This window comes from Oncorhynchus nerka, linkage group LG6, assembly GCF_034236695.1.
Source record: "Oncorhynchus nerka isolate Pitt River linkage group LG6, Oner_Uvic_2.0, whole genome shotgun sequence".
Lineage (NCBI taxonomy): Eukaryota > Metazoa > Chordata > Actinopteri > Salmoniformes > Salmonidae > Oncorhynchus > Oncorhynchus nerka.
This window is the reverse complement of record NC_088401.1, coordinates 75,483,430-75,504,762: the sequence shown is the minus strand read 5'-3', so window position 1 is coordinate 75,504,762 and position 21,333 is coordinate 75,483,430. Positions and strand designations below refer to the sequence as shown.

At 46.9% G+C, this 21,333-nt stretch overlaps 1 protein-coding gene across 2 annotated transcripts in view; it reads left to right on the top strand.

Annotated features, from left to right (window-relative positions):
- The window catches only part of LOC135572242 (cysteine-rich and transmembrane domain-containing protein 1-like), a 33,418-nt gene extending 16,168 nt beyond the window's left edge, over positions 1–17,250 (top strand). The window contains exons 2-3 of one of the 2 annotated variants that reach the window (XM_065019867.1): positions 513–813; positions 14,869–17,250. In XM_065019867.1, coding sequence (XP_064875939.1) covers positions 513–813; positions 14,869–14,972 — 405 coding nt within the window. In that variant the 3' untranslated portion in view covers positions 14,973–17,250. Of the gene's footprint in view, positions 1–509; positions 814–14,868 lie in introns of both variants that reach the window. The other variant, XM_065019866.1, reaches the window with a different exon arrangement.
- The last annotated feature ends 4,083 nt before the right edge of the window (positions 17,251–21,333 follow it).

Sequence of the window (21,333 nt, the reverse complement as noted above, 5' to 3'; positions counted from 1 at the left end):
GACTCCTGGCTACAGGGACTCCTGGCTACAGGGGCCAGGGACTCCTGGCTACAGGGGCCAGGGACCCCTGGCTACAGGGACTCCTGGCTACAGGGACTCCTGGCTACAGGGACTCCTGGCTACAGGGGCCAGGGACCCCTGGCTACAGGGACTCCTGGCTACAGGGACTCCTGGCTACAGGGACTCCTGGCTACAGGGACCCCTGGCTACAGGGACTCCTGGCTACAGGGACTCCTGTTTGCTCCAGCTTTTTTTGAATCTCTGCAGGGCTATGAAACTGCAACAATACATTTGTTTGTGCCTCTCCTCCAATCTCTCTCTTTTTTCCCTAAATGCTCCTCCTCTCTGTTCGGTTACATTCAACATAGGTTTATTGGCTTCATTATAGTAGCAATACAAAAGGAATTGTGTTTACGCATTAGAATAAACGTTAAATGTTAAACATCTCCCTCGCTCCCTCTTCACCTCTTCCCTTCCCCTCTCTTTCCACATGTGTCTCTGTTGTATAGCAGATGAATTTTGAGCAGCCTCCTCCGTACCAGGCCCCTGGTTACCCCCAGCAGGGTTACCCCCAGCAGGGATACCCCCAGCAGGGATACCCTCCCCAGGGTTACCCTGTAAACATGGAGCAACCTGGAGGATTCCCTCCTCAAAACCCAGGCTACCCTGCTGGCCCCGGGGGACCTCCTGGACCCTACCCCGGCCAGGGACAAGCAGGCCCCTACCAGGAGGGCTACCCTGGACAGCCCCAGTTTGGATGGCAAGGAGGACCACCCCCAGGACCCATGTATGGAGAGGCACCTAAAAACACAGGTGAGAGGGAGAATGAGGAGAGTGGAAGAGGGGTGAGGGGAGGAAGAATACAGGGAGGAGGAGAGGAGAGAAAGGAGAGAGGAGGAGAGGAAGAATACAGGGAGAAGGGGAGGAAGAATACAGGGAAGAGGAGAGGAGAGTGGAAGAGGGGTGAGGGGAGGAAAAGAAGCGGGAGAAGGAGAGGAGAGAGGAGGAGAGAAAGGAGAGAGGAGGGGAGGAAGAATACAGGGAGGAGGGGAGGAAGAATACAGGGAGGAGGGGAGGAAGAATACAGGGAGGAGGAGAGGAGGAAGAATACAGGGAGAAGGAGAGGAGAGGGGTGAGGAAGAATACAGGGAGGAGGAGAGGAGGGGGTGAGGAAGAATACAGGGAGGAGGAGAGGAGGAAGAATACAGGGAGGAGGAGAGGGAGGAGAGGAGGAAGAATACAGGGAGAAGGAGAGGAGGGGGTGAGGAAGAATACAGGGAGGAGGAGAGGAGGAAGAATACAGGGAGGAGGAGAGGGAGGAGAGGAGGAAGAATACAGGGAGAAGGAGAGGAGGGGGTGAGGAAGAATACAGGGAGGAGGAGAGGGAGGAGAGGAGGAAGAATACAGGGAGAAGGAGAGGAGGGAGTGAGGAAGAATACAGGGAGAAGGAGAGGCGGGAGGAGAGGAGAGGGATGAGGAAGAATACAGGGAGAAGGAGAGGAGGGAGGAGAGGGGTGAGGAAGAATACATGGAGAAGGAGAGGAGGGAGGAAGAATACAGGGAGGAGGAAGAATACAGGGAGGAGGAGAGGAGGGGGGTGAGGAAGAATACAGGGAGGAGGAGAGGAGGAAGAATACAGGGAGAAGGAGAGGCGGGAGGAGAGGAGAGGGGTGAGGAAGAATACAGGGAGAAGGAGAGGAGGGAGGAAGAATACAGGGAGGAGGAAGAATACAGGGAGGAGGAGAGGAGGGGGGTGAGGAAGAATACAGGGAGGAGAGGAGGAAGAATACAGGGAGGAGGGAGGAGAGGAGAGGGGTGAGGAAGAATACAGGGAGAAGGAGAGGAGGGAGGAAGAATACAGGGAGGAGGAGAGGGAGGAGAGGAGGAAGAATACAGGGAGGAGGAGAGGAGGGGGGTGAGGAAGAATACAGGGAGGAGGAGAGGAGGAAGAATACAGGGAGGAGGGGGAGGAGAAGAGGAATAATACAGGGAGAAGGAGAGGAGGGAGGAGACGAGAGGGGTGAGGAAGAATAAAGGAGAAGGAGAGGAGGAGAGGAGGGAGGGAGAGGAGAGGAGTGAGGAAGAATACAGGGAGAAGGAGAGGAGGGGGTGAGGAGGGAGGAGGAAGAATACAGGGAGGAGAGGAGGAGGGGGAGGAGGAGAGGAGGAAGAATACAGGGAGAAGGAGAGGAGGGGGTGAGGAGGAGAGGAGGAAGAATACAGGGAGAAGGAGAGGGGGTGAGGAGGAGAGGAGGAAGAATACAGGGAGAAGGAGAGGAGAGGGGTGAGGAGGAGAGGAGGAAGAATACAGGGAGAAGGAGGGGGGGAGGAAGAATACAGGGAGGAGGAGAGGGGAGTGAGGAAGAATACAGGGAGAAGGAGAGGCGGGAGGAGGGAGAGGGATGAGGAAGAATACAGGAGAAGGAGAGGAGGGAGGAGAGGGGTGAGGAAGAATACATGGAGAAGAGAGGAGGGAGGAAGAATACAGGGAGGAGGAAGAATACAGAGGAGGAGGAGGGGGGAGGAAGAATACAGGGAGGAGGAGAGGAGGAAGAATACAGGGAGAAGGAGAGAAGGAGAGGGGTGAGGAAGAGGAGAAGGGAGGAGGGAGGAAGAATACAGGGAGGAGGAAGAATACAGGGAGGAGGAGAGGAGGGGGTGAGGAAGAATACAGGAGGAGAGGAGGAAGAATACAGGGAGGAGGGAGGGAGGAGAGGGGGAGGAAGAATACAGGGAGAAGGAGAGGAGGGAGGAAGAATACAGGAGGAGGAGAGGAGGAGAGGAGGAAGAATACAGGGAGGAGGAGAGGAGGGGGTGAGGAAGAATACAGGGAGAAGGAGAGGAGGGAGGAAGAATACAGGGAGGAGGAGAGGGAGGAGAGGAGGAAGAATACAGGGAGGAGGAGAGGAGGGGGTGAGGAAGAATACAGGGAGGAGGAGAGGAGGGGGTGAGGAGGAGAGGAGGAAGAATACAGGGAGGAGAGGAGGGGGGAGGAGAGAGGAGGAAGAATACAGGGAGAAGGAGAGGAGGGGGTGAGGAGGGAGGAGGAAGAATACAGGGAGAAGGAGAGGGGGTGAGGAGGAGAGGAGGAAGAATACAGGGGAGGAGAGGGAGAGGGGAGAGGAGGAAGAATACAGGGAGAAGGAGAGGAGGGGGTGAGGAAGAATACAGGGAGGAGGAGAGGAGGGGAGTGAGGAAGAATACAGGGAGAAGGAGAGGCGGGAGGAGAGGAGAGGGATGAGGAAGAATACAGGGAGAAGGAGAGGAGGGAGGAGAGGGGTGAGGAAGAATACATGGAGAAGGAGAGGAGGGAGGAAGAATACAGGGAGGAGAAGAATACAGGGAGGAGGAGAGGAGGGGGTGAGGAAGAATACAGGGAGGAGGAGAGGAGGAAGAATACAGGGAGAAGGAGAGGAGGAGAGGAGAGGGGTGAGGAAGAATACAGGGAGAAGGAGAGGAGGGAGGAAGAATACAGGAGGAGGAAGAATACAGGGAGGAGGAGAGGAGGGGGTGAGGAAGAATACAGGGAGAGAGGAGGAAGAATACAGGGAGGAGGAGAGGAGAGGGGAGGAAGAATACAGGAGAGGAGAGGAGGGAGGAAGAATACAGGGAGGGAGGAGGAAGAATACAGGGAGGAGGAGAGGAGGGGGGGAGAATACAGGGAGAAGGAGAGGAGGGAGGAAGAATACAGGGAGGAGGAGAGGGAGGAGAGGAGGAAGAATACAGGGAGGAGGGAGGAGGGGTGAGGAAGAATACAGGGAGGAGGAGAGGAGGAAGAATACAGGGAGGAGGAGAGGAGGAGAATAGGAGGAGGAGGAAGAATACAGGAGAGGAGGAGGAAGAGGAGAGGAGAGAGGGAGGAGGAAGAATACAGGGAGAAGGAGGGAGGAGGGGAGGAGAGGTGAGGAGGAGGAAGAATACAGGGAGAAGAGAGGAGGGGGTGAGGAGGGAGAGAGGAGGAAGAATACAGGGAGAAGGAGAGGAGGGGGTGAGGAGGAGAGGAGGAAGAATACAGGGAGGAGAGGAGAGGGGTGAGGAGAGAGGAGGAAGAATACAGGGAGAAGGAGAGGAGGAAGAATACAGGGAGGAGGAGAGGAGGAAGAATACAGGGAGGAGGAGGGGGGAGGAAGAATACAGGGGAGGAGAGGAGGAAGAATACAGGGAGGAGGAGAGGGGGAAGAATACAGGAGAAGGAGAGGAGGGGGGTGAGGAAGAATACAGGGAGGAGAGAGGAGGGGGTGAGGAAGAATACAGGGAGAGGGAGGAGGAAGAATACAGGGAGGAGGAGAGGAGGGGGTGGGGAGGAGAGGAAGAATACAGGGAGAAGGACAGGGGGGAGGAAGAATACAGGGAGAGGGAGGAGGGGGTGAGGAAGAATACAGGGAGAAGGAGGAGGAGGAAGAATACAGGGAGGAGGAGAGGAGGAAGAATACAGGGAGGAGAGGGGGTGAGGAGGAGAGGAGGAAGAATACAGGGAGAAGGAGAGGGGGGGTTGAGGAGGAGAGGAGGAAGAATACAGGGAGAAGGAGGAGAGGAAGAATAAAGGGAGAAGGAGAGGGGGGGGAGGAGGAGAGGAGGAAGAATACAGGGAGAAGGAGAGGAGGGGGTTGAGGAGGAGAGGAGGAAGAATACAGGGAGAAGGAGAGGAGGAGGAAGAATACAGGGAGAAGGAGAGGGGGTGAGGAGGAGAGGAGGAAGAATACAGGGAGAAGGAGAGGAGGGTGAGGAGGAGAGGAGAGGGGTGAGGAAGAATACAGGGAGAAGGAGTTTGAAGAAGGAAGAATACAGGGAGAAGGAGAGGAGGTCTGAAGAATACAGGGAGAAGGAGAGGGGTGGAGGAGGAGAGGAGGAAGAATACAGGGAGAAGAGCAGAATACAGGGGGTGAGGAGGAGAGGAGGAAGAATACAGGGAGAAGCCTGAGGAAGAATACAGGGAGAAGGAAGGATAGCAGGAGGAAGAATACAGGAGAAGGACTGAAGAATACAGGGAGGAGGAGAGGAGGGGGTGAGGAGGAGAGGGGTGAGGAAGAATACAGGGAGAAGGAGAAGGGGGTGAAAGAATACAGGGAGGAGAGAGGAAGAGAGGAGGAAGAATACAGGGAGGATTTGGAGGAAGAATACAGGGAGGAGGAGAGGAGGAAGAATACCCCAGGGAGGAGAGGAGGAAGAATACAGGGAGGAGGAGAGTTGGAGGAGGAGGAAGAATACAGTGGAGGAAAAGAGGGAAGAGAGGAGGAAGATTACAGGGAAAGAGGGAAGAGGAGGAAAAACAGGGACCCCATTCCCTCAACAATGCAGGGAGGATGAAACAAAAAGCATGCATGTGACAAAAGGGGAAGGATCATCATCACATCAATAAAATGGTTATGACAAACTCCGGACACAGTAATGTCGACAGCAAAATGGACGCAGAGGACGTGAAATAAAAACTTGAAATGGGTGAATGTTTACTGGTTGCTCAGGAGGGAAAGGAGAAGTCAGATCTGTGGAAGACATTTTGACTTAGTTGTGGAGACTACAGGAGATTCAGATAAAGGAGGGTATATGAGCAAGCACTGTGTGAGTTATGTGTGCCAAACAGTTGCTGTTAGATTACAATATTATATTTCTATATATATATATTTTTTTTTCATTTGAAACAGTGTAAATGACACAGGTGTACCAGCGTCTATTCTAATAAAAAATAATAATAATAATTTAAAATATATATATATATATAAAGCCTTTATTACAGCAGACTAAAAACAGTTACATCGTCAATTGCAGTTTATTTTTTAGGCTAATTATTCAAAGCTCCCTTTATTTTATTTAAAACTAAAATGCTTGATCGTATTTGAAAGCATGAATGTCTCATATGCTGTGTGATGGCAATAACAAATTAATGATTGATTGATCTATACAGTAGTCTGTATATTGAAATATAGGCCTAAGTAAGTTACATTATTAAGATTGAACAGGACACGCTCTTAGGCCTACAGCTGTGTGGTTATACAAGGATACTATACAAAGACCACTAATGATAGTGACACGACTTATTATCATAATAACAGTAATAATAACAATAAGGAGATCAAGAAAAAGGAGGGTATAGTTGTGAGACCTGTGTGTATATTATGTGTGACAAACAGGTGCTGTTAGATTACAGTATTATTGTTCTGCCTGTTTGGAACAGTGTAAATAACACTAAATACATTGTAAGTAATACTGTTCTAACAAAAATATTTTTAAAGCCTTGATTACAGCAGAGCAAAGATTAAAACGGCCAAATCTGTCAAATTGCTTTATGCAACATTTTGCTGCTGCATGAGGTTCACAGAATCAGTAAGTTATTAAACACACAGTCAAACAGGAAACAGGAAACAGAATCTGTCTTATTTCTGGAGATGTCTGTATGTATATGGAGGATTTATGAAGCCAGGCACATTTAACAGTTGATTATAGACTTCATTGAATTGGGGTTTCCTCTCTCCTCAACATCCTCAAGGAATGTTACCTCGTCTAAATGCACCTAATGCACCTCGTCTAAATGCACCTAATGCACCTCGTCTAAATGCACCTAATGCACCTCGTCTAAATGCACCTAATGCACCTCGTCTCTGCTGCGGCCTCCGCCACATTGTTCTCAATCCCAATATGCTGGTTAACTTCGGTATTATGCACATAGGTAAAGGTGCCAGTTCTACGGTACACTGAAGATGGTTTCAGAACGGTGGACAGCGACCGTATCCAATGACCGTATCCAATGACCGTACCCAATGACCGTATCCAATGACCCAATGACCGTACCCAATGACCGTATCCAATGATGGACAAAGCACATTTGTTATAAAATAATATTAGATTAGTGTTGCACCATTATTTGAACATAGTATAACCATATCACATGTCTTAGAGTGATGGACTGTCCCACCCCCGTGGCCTCCACAATGGATTAGTCCACTCAGACAGGCGTAAATCAGACGGGTGTCTTGTGATTGACTAAAGTAATCTCTATGGACCAAATAATCAACCAGTCGACTAAATGGGGTCCCTACCTTGACTTCTCTGAATGCAAAGACGCTGGAGGTGCTTTGGGAGTGGTGCAGCGGTCTAAGGCACCGTTAGCGCTAGCACTACAGACCCTGGTTTGATTCCAGGCTCTATCACAACCAGCCATGATTGGTAGTCCCATAGGGCGGCGCACAATTGGTCCAGCGTCATCCAGGTTTGGCCAGGGTAGACCGGCATTGTAAATAAGAATTTGTTCTTAACTGACTTGCCTAATTAAATTAAATATTCCAGAGCTAGATTGAACTTGTCAACTAATCATCAAGCCCATGACTAGGTGAATCAGGTGAGCTGGTTCAGGCCCTTGACTAGGTGAATCAGGTGAGCTGATTCATGCCCTTGACTAGGTGAATCAGGTGAGCTGGTTCAGGCCCTTGACTAGGTGAATCAGGTGAGCTGGTTCATGCCCTTGACTAGGTGAATCATGTGAGCTGGTTCAGGCCCTTGACTAGGTGAATCAGGTGAGCTGGTTCAGGCCCTTGACTAGGTGAATCAGGTGAGCTGGTTCATGCCCTTGACTAGGTGAATCAGGTGAGCTGATTCATGCCCTTGACTAGGTGAATCTGGTGAGCTGGTTCAGGCCCTTGACTAGGTGAATCAGGTGAGCTGGTTCAGGCCCTTGACTAGGTGAATCAGGTGAGCTGGTTCAGGCCCTTGACTAGGTGAATCAGGTGAGCTGATTCATGCCCTTGACTAGGTGAATCAGGTGAGCTGATTCATGCCCTTGACTAGGTGAATCAGGTGAGCTGGTTCAGGCCCTTGACTAGGTGAATCAGGTGAGCTGGTTCATGCCCTTGACTAGGTGAATCAGGTGAGCTGGTTCAGGCCCTTGACTAGGTGAATCAGGTGAGCTGGTTCAGGCCCTTGACTAGGTGAATCAGGTGAGCTGATTCATGCCCTTGACTAGGTGAATCAGGTGAGCTGGTTCAGGCCCTTGACTAGGTGAGCTGGTTCAGGCCCTTGACTAGGTGAATCATGTGAGCTGTTTCATGCCCTTGACTAGGTGAATCAGGTGAGCTGTTTCAGGCCCTTGACTAGGTGAATCAGGTGAGCTGGTTCATGCCCTTGACTAGGTGAATCATGTGAGCTGGTTCAGGCCCTTGACTAGGTGAATCAGGTGAGCTGGTTCAGGCCCTTGACTAGGTGAATCATGTGAGCTGGTTCAGGCCCTTGACTAGGTGAATCTGGTGAGCTGGTTCAGGCCCTTGACTAGGTGAGTCAGGTGAGCTGTTTCAGGCCCTTGACTAGGTGAATCAAGTGAGCTGTTTCAGGCCCTTGACTAGGTGAATCATGTGAGCTGTTTCAGGCCCTTGACTAGGTGAATCATGTGAGCTGGTTCATGCCCTTGACTAGGTGAATCAGGTGAGCTGTTTCAGGCCCTTGACTAGGTGAATCATGTGAGCTGGTTCATGCCCTTGACTAGGTGAATCAGGTGAGCTGGTTCAGGCCCTTGACTAGGTGAATCATGTGAGCTGGTTCAGGCCCTTGACTAGGTGAATCATGTGAGCTGGTTCAGGCCCTTGACTAGGTGAATCATGTGAGCTGGTTCAGGCCCTTGACTAGGTGAATCAGGTGAGCTGGTTCAGGCCCTTAACTAGGTGAATCATGTGAGCTGTTTCAGGCCCTTGACTAGGTGAATCATGTGAGCTGTTTCATGCCCTTGACTAGGTGAATCAGGTGAGCTGGTTCAGGCCCTTGACTAGGTGAATCAGGTGAGCTGGTTCAGGCCCTTGACTAGGTGAATCAGGTGAGCTGGTTCAGGCCCTTGACTAGGTGAATCAGGTGAGCTGGCCACTCTACCATAAAGGTGGAGTGCTGAAGAGATGGTTGTTCTTCTGGAAGGTTCTCCCATCTCTAGAGCTCTGTCAGAGTGACCATCGGGTTCTGGTCAGCTCCCTGACCAAGGCCCTTCTCCCTTGATTGCTCAGTTTGGCCGGGCGGCCAGCTCTAGGAAGAGTCTTGGTAGTTCTAAACTTCTTCTACCAGTTTAAAAATGAAGACCACTGTGTTCTTGGGGACCTTCAATGCTGCAGAAATGTTTTTGGTACATTTCCCCAGATCTGTGCCTCGACACAATCCTGTCTCAGAGCTCTGTGGACAATTCCTTCGGCCTCATGGTGGACTCCATGTTGGAGAAACATCTCAAGGATGATCAATGGAAACAGGATGCACCTGAGCTCAATTTTGTGTCTCATAAAAGGGTCTGAATACTTATGTAAATAGTTTTTTTTTTTTTATATACATTTGCAAAAATATCTAAAGTTGTTTTTGCTCTGTCATTATGGGGTGTTGTGTGTAGATTGAATCATTTTATTTAATCCATTTTAGAATAAGGCTGTAACGTGGAGAAAGTCAAGGGGTCTGAATACTTTCTGAATGCACTGTACATCAGCATCCCATTGTGTGTTCTTAAAGGTGAAGGTTGTTGTAGCTAACCACATGATGGCCAGATCAGTTTCTGCCTTTGTTCTTGTCATATAAAGGGGTGTTGTCTAAATCAGAAAGGTAACTTTAGTCAGGCCCTGTATTTGTTCACCTGGATGATACCTTCTCAGTGGTTTCTTAGTGGCAGTCCACTATTCACCAGGCAATGGGACTTGAATGCTGCATTCATAACCAAGTGGGAGGTGAGAATTTACCAGTTGGATGCATTCACTCGCTTGTGACTGACCAGCTGAAATTGGTCTTATGTAGCAAACAAATTAAAGTAGAGACTCAGAGCTACAAAATGGTATATTTGACACTGCAATTGAGGAACAATGGGAAAGTAGATCAACTTGTAAACTCACTTGAGAAAAGGGCCTTTGATACCTACAAGTCCTGTTCCCAGCCGTCTCTAAGGATTCACGTGAGGTCGTGCTAAACAGTGAAGTAAAGATGAAGACTAAAAGGGGTAGACTGCAATAAGGACCAATTCCAGGTAAATGTTACTTGTCTAAATTGATGGGTCATGTGAAATAAATGCTGTGACCCCCAGCCACATCCCACGTCAGTAAAAGTAGACATCTTTCTAAATTCCTTAAACCAGACTGATATTTCCAAAAGGGGAAGAAAACAAAATTGTGCAAACTCCAATTTACAAACTAAGCATTTGTGTTTAGTGAGTTGGCTAGATTAGAGGCAGTAGGGATGTTCTCCTGAACAGTGTGAATTTGTATCAAGTACTTTTGGGTGTCAAGGGAAATGTAAATAAAAAGTACATTTTCTTTATGAATGCAGTGAAGTGAAAGTAGACAAAAAAAATATACCACAAACTACTTAAGTAGTATTCACATTTTTTACACCAATGCCTTGACACCAGTGCATATTTCATATACTGTTGCACTTACAGTATTCCATACATGAGTGGAAACCAGAGTGAGGTGCACATGTACATAAACAGATGCATGTGGTGGACACTTCATACGTGATGTTACGACCACACATCAATAGTCATATCTCAACATTTTGCTAAGTGGATGGTCTCTACAGAAGGTTAAACATTACAGCCAAATGGTTACTTGCATAGTAGCAATATCAGAAAGATGGTGTCAAACTAAATCAAATATACAGCATGTACAATAATGATATGGGTGAGACGAGGCAGTTACATACAATCAGGGGTACAATGGCTGAGCAGCAGGATAACAAACAAATAGCAGCAACGTATGGTGTGTGTTAGGAGAGAGTCATGTCAATAGAGGCACTGCAGATAGTGCTGGTAACTGGTCTGTCCAAACCACGCATGAACAAGGGAATCTATATTCAGAGAGCCTGTTTCTGCCCTTGACTTTGGTGCAGGGGATGTGATGTCCATAGCCTCTTCATTGCAAAACTCCCTGATCTCCTCAAAAACATGGGTTTGTCTAGCTGTGTCCAGTCCAGATGATGCCTTTACAGGCAGACCATCTATGGAAGGATGACTACAACACCAGGCTCCAGAGCATCTATGGAAGGATGACTACAACACCAGGCTCCAGACCATCTATGGAAGGATGACTACAACACCAGGCTCCAGACCATCTATGGAAGGATGACTACAACACCAGGCTCCAGAGCATCTATGGAAGGATGACTACAACACCAGGCTCCAGAGCATCTATGGAAGGATGACTACAACACCAGGCTCCAGACCATCTATGGAAGGATGACTACAACACCAGGCTCCAGAGCATCTATGGAAGGATGACTACAACACCAGGCTCCAGAGCATCTATGGAAGGATGACTACAACACCAGGCTCCAGAGCATCTATGGAAGGATGACTACAACACCAGGCTCCAGAGCATCTATGGAAGGATGACTACAACACCAGGCTCCAGAGCATCTATGGAAGGATGACTACAACACCAGGCTCCAGACCATCTATGGAAGGATGACTACAACACCAGGCTCCAGACCATCTATGGAAGGATGACTACAACACCAGGCTCCAGACCATCTATGGAAGGATGACTACAACACCAGGCTCCAGACCATCTATGGAAGGATGACTACAACACCAGGCTCCAGACCATCTATGGAAGGATGACTACAACACCAGGCTCCAGAGCATCTATGGAAGGATGACTACAACACCAGGCTCCAGAGCATCTATGGAAGGATGACTACAACACCAGGCTCCAGAGCATCTATGGAAGGATGACTACAACACCAGGCTCCAGAGCATCTATGGAAGGATGACTACAACACCAGGCTCCAGACCATCTATGGAAGGATGACTACAACACCAGGCTCCAGACCATCAAAGCTGGAAAACAGGGAACAATAAGACCCTGCACAACCCTGCACAACAGCATTTCACCTCCCAAGTTTAGATAAGAATAACCTCGTACTGGTACTGCGTGATCTGTGGCAGCGGCCTGAAGTACAGAGGCAAGTGTTGCCAGTTGCCTTCCACCAGCACCCTGCCTTCCACCAGCACCCTACCATCCTCCACTCCTACCATCCTCCACTCCTACCATCCTCCAGTCCTACCATCCTCCAGTCCAACCAGCTGTGGGATGTTGACCCTTGTCACAGTATTGTCCTTCACAACACCAGCAATCTCAGACAGTGTTCACTCTGGTCTTTCTGAAGCGCTGCTTGATGAGCCCGAAGCACCAGTCAGGGGCAAACTTGGTGTGGCCTGTGATCAGGAAGTGGAGGTCCAGACTGTGGTGGAGCTTGTGCATGGTCCACCAGGCATAATACCAGAGCACAAACTTGTTCTTGTTTTGGCCACTGCAGTTATCACAATTCAGGTCCACACGTATTTTCCCAACTCTGTAGTTGGTGAAGAAATGGTGCATGTAGTTGATGACTGCGCTGCTGCCTTAGCTTGGGCCAGCTGTCTTGTTGACGACTGGTGGAGGAGAGTCAGGCGTGTTCTACTGATTAATGCTGAAAGACAAATTCCAGATAAATATTTTAGCATTATACAATAGATGCAAAATGGCATTCTGAGATATCACCAGACAGTTCATACAGGGAATGTTGGCTACTGACAAATCAATTGTAATAGCAAGCTGAAGTTAACCTAAATGTTTGGTTCATTGTTAGTTAGCAAGCAAGCATTGAAAACGGACAAAATTAGAAATGTATAACATTGAATCTGTAGCTAGATTCTTACCTGTTGTAGCAGCTCAAGGGTGTAGGGTTTCCACATCACCAAGTTCAATACCAAAACATGCACCAGTATCACAAATAGAATGTAAATGTGGAGTTTTGGTACAAGGAGAAAGGGGGGAATTCACCAATCAACTCAGTCCACAAGCCATTCTCTTTGTCCATTCCGTTTTCCAGGGGTAATCCTCACACTCGGGTCCGGTACACAGACGGTGGTAATGTCACAGACGGTGGTAATGTCACAGACGGTGGTAATGTCACAGACGGCGGTAATGTCACAGACGGCGGTAATGTCACAGACGGCGGTAATGTCACAGACGGCGGTAATACTCTTGGTTCTCTCCTACTCTGCCCTGTTGTGCAGGCTACTGCTTCCTTAATACCCAAGCACCCCCTGGTTTAACGAGCGACAGCCTTGCCTCGTTGGGGCAGGAAGTCCATATAAGGCCCGGGGGTGGAGCCAACCAGCTCCCAGATATCTCCCATCAATAACCACTCCCCTCATCTCTCCCTGCCGTATGTCACACTGTATACATGGATGAAAGCTTCATGTTAGGGTCATTGTTAGGTAGCAAGCCAGCCATCGAACCCCAGCTGGCTAGCTAACAGCAAGCTTTAGTATGCAATGAAAACAACTTCCTGACATAATTAGAAATGTGTAATATCTGAATCGGTAGCTCGATTCTTACCTGTATACATAGATGAGAGCTTCACGACAGACTGCAACCCCTTTTTATAAAACATCCTGTGTTTCCGTTTAGTTTGCACAGCTTGTTTGGCCGGTTGAGTTCCACTGATTTCAAAACGTGTTGTTTTAAGAGTGAGAGAGAGTCAGCATGGCACGATCGTTGTCCAGAAAGTAGTCCATCACAACTTTTTCCCACTGACCTTTGTCGATAGCACCTGATAAATTCAGGGCAGCAATGTTATTGAGAGCAGTAGCAACATATTTCAGGTCATTTTATAGACACAAGATGTAACACCACAGACCAATTCAAACTCACTCCTCGGCATGTCCAGCCCACTCATTATCTCAGCCAATCATGGCCAGCGGGAAGGTTGCTCACTTTCTCTGTGGCTAAACCAACTAGGCTCGTAATTTAACAATTGTATTCGTATTTACAGATGACATACAAGTTTGATTTTAAGGCACATGAAAGTTCAGATGTTCATGAAGGCATTTCTGCCAAAAAACATATTTTGATTAAAAAAATACTAATAATACGTTAAAAAGTCTCTCCTGTGAAGTCGTGACTTGGGACATACGCCCAGCTTCCTGAATCGGGTCACCTTTGAACTTGATGAGAAATGCTGATTGGCTAATTGCCAGCAAGCGGCCTAAACCATAAACTTAAAAAAGTATAGCTACAGTATTATGCTTGTAGACAAAGTATAGTGTTCCAAAACCATATTAATAGATTGCTTTTTATAAATGTTTTCTGCATTAAACTGCCAAAAGTGCTGTTATCAAGGTCCTTTCCTTAGTAGGTGACGTCAGAACTCCGGATGATAAATTAGTTTTCCACTCGTAATTACCAGTTGTGGGGGCCATTCGAAGACATGGATGTCGATTAAGGCAGCCCTCTGCACCTCTCTGATTCAGAGGGGTTGGGTTAAATGCCGAATACACATTTCAGTTGAATACATTCAGTTGGACAACTGACTAGGTATCCCCTTTCCTTTCAAGTGTTTTCTTTCCAGTCGTATTTGGTAAATACCACCTTCCTACTTGGTTATGAACACAGCGAACTTACTGCCTGGCAACTGTTGCTAGAGAGCAGTCCTTTTTGTACTGGGGTAGTACCTTGCCACTCAGGTAACACATAGCTGACCTGACTCACTCCAGATGGCAGCCTTTGTAAGGTGTGTGTGTGTGTGTGTGTGTGCACATTAATGATTAACAGCAAATATACCAAAGATAACAAGAAGAGTAGGTTGTTAGGGCTAAGTGTGTGTGACTTGTGTATTCCAAGTATGTGTGTTCCAAGGGCGGCAGGTAGCCTAGCGGTTAGAGCGTTTGGCCAGTAACCGAAAGGTCGCTGGTTTGAGTTCCCAAGCCGACAAGGTGAAAAATCTGTCTGTGCCCTTGAGCAGGGCTAATAACCCTAATTTCATTGCACCAATCTGGTATATGTGACGATAAAACATATATTTTTTTCACTGCCACTTGTAAAGATTTAACTTTAAATGAATGTTTTCCTCTCTCTCTCTCTCCCCATCCCTCCCTTCCTCTAGTGTACGTGGTGGAGGAGAGAAGGAGAGATGATTCAGGAGACACGTGTCTGACTGCCTGTTGGACGGCTCTCTGCTGCTGCTGCTTGTGGGACATGCTCACATAACCTCTGACCCCTGACATTTACCCTTATCTGCTTTGACCCTTACCCTTTACCTCCTAACCCTTAACCCATAGTTCCTCTCATCTGTAATAGAAAACAAGTACTGGGAGAAATAGAACACTATGAGTATCTGGGAAACCAGGCCTGGTATTTATAGCGGACTTTGAAAAGCCCTTTGATAAAGTACAACCAGAATTTATATGTAAATGCCTGGACCATTTTAATTTTGGAGAGTCTCTTATAAGATGGCTTAAAGTTATGTATAGTAACCCCAGGTGTAAAATAGCAAATAATGGCTACTTCTCGGGAAGTATTACATTGTCAAGAGGAGTAAAACAAGGTTGTCCACTATCGGCATATCTATTTATTATAGCCATCAAAATGTTAGCTATTCAAATCAGATCCAACAATAACATCAAGGGACTAGAAACACAGGGCTTAAAAACAAAGGTGTCATTGTACGCTGATCATTCATGTTTTCTTTTAAATGCGCAATTTGGATCCCTGCACAGCCTCCTAGAGGATGTAGAACCTTTTCTAACCTCTGGATTACAACCAGAATGATGATAAATGCACCATATTACGTATTTGATCACTAAAAAAGGCAACTTTTACATTACCGTATAGTTTACCAATAAAATGGTCTGACGATGATGTAGTGGACATACTTGGTAAACATATCCCAAAAGAAAGAAATGATCCCGATACAATATATATTTATAGAAAGTTAGCCAAATTAGATACCATTTTGCTACCATGGAAAGGACGACATCTGTTTATTTGTGGAAAAATTACCCTGATTTAATTTTTTTTTCATATCCCAGTTGACCTATTTACTTCCTTATGGCCCTGCCTACACCTAACGACTTGTTTATTCAATTATATGAGCAAAAAAGTTCCACCTTATTTTTAATGGTAAGCCGGAGAAAAGTCTCTAGCAAATAAAACAAAAAAAGGTTTAAAAATGTTATAATCTTCGTAAATGATATCATAAATAGGACTGGTGGAATTATGTCACACATGCAGTTAACAACAAAATATGGAAATGTCTGCTCTCTCCAAAATTACAACCAACTGATGGCAGCATTGTGGAAAGGGGAGGTAAGGAACGTGACTGTCGCCCCGGCATTAAAGACCAAAATTGGTTAAAGAAAATTGTGGTAAATAAAAAGTATAACAGTTTCTTTTAAGGACCCAGAAATTGACAGCTGCACCATAAAGGATGATAAATAGTTGGGAGATTTTCAATGTACTGATTCCATGGTACCTGGTTTATGAACTGATACACAAAACAACGCTAGATTCAAAACTTTGCGTTTTTCCATTTAAATTATTATCCACAATTCTGGCAACCAACATAATGTCATATATATGGGAGATACAACCATCCCAGCTCGTCCGATTTTGCTGTGAAGAGACAGAGACATTAGATCACTTGTTTTGGTACTGCCCTGATGTAGCTTGTTTTTGGTCGGCGGTTCAGGAATGGCAAAAAAATGGCTACATTTACCTGGAGCTCTCTCTGCAAATAGCACTGCTGGGGGATCTGAAAAGTCATAGTCAATTGATCAATAATGTAATAATACTTTTAGCACAATTTAAAAAATGTAATTTACAATCTGTAGGAACTGAGAATATAAAGTTTCAGAGCTTTTGTGTAACATCCCAGCACAGTGGAAATCTATATATAGATGTGGGGGGTTGAGTGGAGCTGAAGGCTGGGATGCTAATGTAAAATATATTGTCCATAAATTGTAGATAGTATGTATAGGCAGGAAGTAGAAGCCTAAGTATCGTTGTCCATTAGTTTACTTCAATTAGGGGAGTTGTGGTAGGGTTAGGGGAAAATAAGAAAGTTATTAAAAAGTCCCTCATTTTATCCTAACCCCTAACCCTGACCTACCTGTTACACTGTCCCTCCATCTGGCCTTACTTCCTGTTAGTCCACCTCCTTCCTGTTAGTCCAATCCTTCTCTCTCCCCCTAACTATCAGCCTTACCCCTTGCACTCCTGCTTTCCTTCCCAAACGTCCAGCCTGAACCCCTGTGCCTCCTGAACAATGTTAGCATTATATTGATAACCTCTATGTATCTATCCTTGTGCTCCTACACCTGACCTAACCCCTCTGTAGCAGTTTAGCTACAATACCTTCCCTAAATCTCAGGCACTGTACTGTAGATATTGCTTCATGTGGAACACAAATTCATTCTCAAACACCACACACACAATATGCACTCATATCTCAGGCGTTCTACTGTAGATGACACACATACACACACACACACCACACACACACACCTCTCTCTCTCTCTCTCTCTCTCTCTCTCTCTCTCTCTCTCTCTCTCCTCTCCTGGGCACTTTAACATCTTACCTCTGTAAGGTACTTCTCCTGCCTCCCTCCATCCTCCCAAACAAACCTCTAGTCATACCACCCCATATCCCCTAAACCCTATACCACCCTAACGAATGACTCTACACCGTATCTGTCATGGCTACCTAGACCATTGGATGCCAGTAAGCTACAGTGGTCCTTGCCAACCCCCTGCCCCTGCTGTACCATGCTGAAGCTTGAATTGTCCTCCATTATGTTTGCACAACAGCTACTGTGGTTTCCTGTTTGTCTTAGGATGAATCCTATGAGCTGGCATCGAATGCATTTTGTTAAAGACGATGACAATGAATATTTTAATGTTTGAGTACATGTAATATTGTTCAATGCTTGCAATGTTTTTTCCCTGTTTAATTTCTAGATCCTGGATGAATATGATTTGATTGCTATGTTACTTTTAATATTCTCATTCCTTGAAGGAGAGAACATGAAACATAAAAAAGTGAATGTTTGTTATGTAGATGCCTTTGCCTGACATGAAAATCTTGCGTTAAGAATAAATTATTCCCAAAAAGAGTCAACATTGTCTGGTGTCTTTCACTCTGGTCTGTGTTCAGTCAGTCAGTTGTGGGCATGTCTGTGTTTTACTGTGCTTGCTGTAGCAGAAGTTGAGGGTGTTATAGATCTCTATGGTTGGTAATTGGTTCCAGGATAGATCTGAGTCTATTTATACCACTGGAGTGCTGTGACCTTGGCTGGGGAGTCACACTGGACTGCTGTGACCTTGGCTGGGGAGTCACACTGGACTGCTGTGACCTTGGCTGGGGAGTCACACTGGACTGCTGTGACCTTGGCTGGGGAGTCACACTGGACTGCTGTGACCTTGGCTGGGGAGTCACACTGGACTGCTGTGACCTTGGCTGGGGAGTCACACTGGACTGCTGTGACCTTGGCTGGGGAGTCACACTGGACTGCTGTGACCTTGGCTGGCGAGTCTTGTGTAACCACCGTGATTTAGATTACAGCAGTAGATAAGGATAAATGACGACATGGATAACAGAGCGGTCTGGCTTCTCCGTGCATCGGCAGGACAGAGCAGTTATGTCAGGTAAGGCGGGGGTGTGTGTGTCTGTGTCAGTAACTGCTGGTGCGCGATGTCTAGTATTAAAGATGTTTTGAGGTATTGCTCGCCTGATGTAGAATACCTCATGATAAGCTGTAGATCACTATCTACCAAGAGAGTTCTCATCTATTATTCGTAGCTACCACAAACCGATGCTGACACTAAGACCACACTCAACGAGCTGTGTAAGGCCATAAGCAAACAAGAAAATGCTCATCCAGAAGTGGCGCTCCTAGTGGCCGGTGAGTTTAATGCAGGCAAAACTTAAATCCTCGCTCAATACGGAAGTGACTCACTCAATACGGAAGTGGTCAGATGACGCGGATGCTACACTACAGGTTTTACTAGAACAGACTGGAATATGTTCCGGGATTCATCCAATGGCCTTGAGGAGTATACCACCGCAGTCACCGGCTTCATCAATAAGTGCATCGACGACATCATCCCTACAGTGACCGTACGTTCATATGCCAACTTGTGTACTATTGCTTGTACAGATGAACGTGGTACCTTCAGGTGTTTGGAAATTGCTCCCAAGGATGAATCAGACTTGTGGATGTCTTCAATTGTGGTTTTCTGAGGTCTTGACTGATTTCTTTTGATTTTCCCATGATGTCAAGCAAAGAGGCATTGAGTTTGAAGGTAGGCCTTCAAATACATCCCCATGTACACCTCCAATTATTTTAGGCAATGTCAATTAGCCTATCAGAAGCTTCTAAAGCCATGACATAATTTCCTGGAACTTTCCAAGCTGTTTAAAGGCACAGTCAATTTAGTGCAATGTAAACTTCTGACCCACTGGAATTGTGATACAGTGAAATAATCTGTCTGTAAACAATTGTTGGAACAATTACTTGTGTCATGTCCTAACCGACTTGCCAAAACTATAGTTTGTTAACAAGACATTTGTGGAGTGGTTGATAAACGAGTTTTAATGACTCCAACCTAGGTGTATGTAAACTACCGACTTCAACTGTAGCCTTGTTATGTGGACACAGGGATTGACCCCCAGTGGGGAGGTGGATGCAGGAATTGAACCTCTGTGGGGAGGTGGATGCAGGAATTGAACCTCTGTGGGGAGGTGGATGCAGGAATTGAACCTCTGTGGGGAGGTGGATGCAGGAATTGAACCTCTGTGGGGAGGTGGATGCAGGAATTGAACCCCAGTGGGGAGGTGGACGCAGGGATTGAACCCCCAGTGGGGAGGTGGATGCAGGGATTGACCCCCAGTGGGGAGGTGGATGCAGGGATTGAACCTCTGTGGGGAGGTGGATGCAGGAATTGAACCCCAGTTGGAGGCAGAAAGGTGATAGCAGGGATTGGACTCCAGTGTGTAGGCAGAAAGGTGATAGCAGGGATTTAACTTGAGTGGGAAGGCAGATGGGTGATAGCAGGGATTTAACTTGAGTGGGAAGGCAGAAAGGTGATAGCAGGGATTTAACTTGAGTGGGAAGGCAGATGGGTGATAGCAGGGATTTAACTTGAGTGGGAAGGCAGAAAGGTGATAGCAGGGATTTAACTTGAGTGGGAAGGCAGAAAGGTGATAGCAGGGATTTAACTTGAGTGGGAAGGCAGAAAGGTGATAGCAGGGATTGGACTCCAATGTGTAGGCAGAAAGGTGATAACAGGGATTGGACTCCAGTGTGTAGGCAGAAAGGTGATAGCAGGGATTGGACTCCAGTGTGTAGGCAGAAAGGTGATAGCAGGGATTTAACTTGAGTGGGAAGGCAGATGGGTGATAGCAGGGATTTAACTTGAGTGGGAAGGCAGAAAGGTGACAGCAGGGATTTAACTTGAGTGGGAAGGCAGAAAGGTGATAGCAGGGATTTAACTTGAGTGGGAAGGCAGAAAGGTGATAGCAGGGATTTAATTTGAGTGGGAAGGCAGAAAGGTGATAGCAGGGATTTAACTTGAGTGGGAAGGCAGAAAGGTGATAGCAGGGATTGGACTCCAGTGTGTAGGCAGAAAGGTGATAACAGGGATTGGACTCCAGTGTGTAGGCAGAAAGGTGATAGCAGGGATTGGACTCCAGTGTGTAGGCAGAAAGGTGATAGCAGGGATTGGACTCCAGTGTGTAGGCAGAAAGTGATAGCAGGGATTGGCAGAGGCAGAAAAGTGATAGCAGGGATTGGACTCCAGTGTGTAGGCAGAAAGGGATTGACTCCAGTGTGTAGGCAGAAAGGTGATAGCAGGGATTGGACTCCAGTGTGTAGGCAGAAAAGTGATAGCAGGGATTGGACTCCAGTGTGTAGGCAGAAAGGTGTTTGCAAAGGTGTGATCATAACAGCATACAGGAACTCAAGTCCTTTTGTTCACCTGACCTAGAATTCCTTACAATCAAATTCCGACCGCATTATTTACCAAGAGATTTCTCTTCAATTATAGTCACAGCTGTGTATATCCCCCCCCCAATTGGATACCTCAACGGCCCTGAAAGAACTTCACTGGACTCTATGTAAACTAGAAACCATATATCTGGCATTTGTTGTAGCTGGGGATTTTTACAAAGCTATTCTGAGAACAAGGCTTCCTAAATTCTATCAGCATATTGAATGCTCGACGGGCTGGTAGCATTCTGTGCCATTGCTACTCTAACTTCCGCAATGCATACAAAGCCCTCCACCGACCTCCTTCGGCAAATCTGAACATGACTCCATTTTGTTGCTCCCAGCCTATAGACAGAAACTAAAACAGGAAACACCCGTTTTCAGGTCCAACGCTGGTCTGGCTAATCGGATTCCACGCTTCAAGATTGCTTCGATCACGTGGACTGGGATATGTTCCGGGTAGCCTCAGACAATAACATTGATGAATACGCTGACTCGGTGAGCGAGTTTATTAGCAAGTGCATCGTTGATGTTGTGACTATTAAAACCCTCCCTAACCAGAAACTGTGGATTGATGGCAGCATT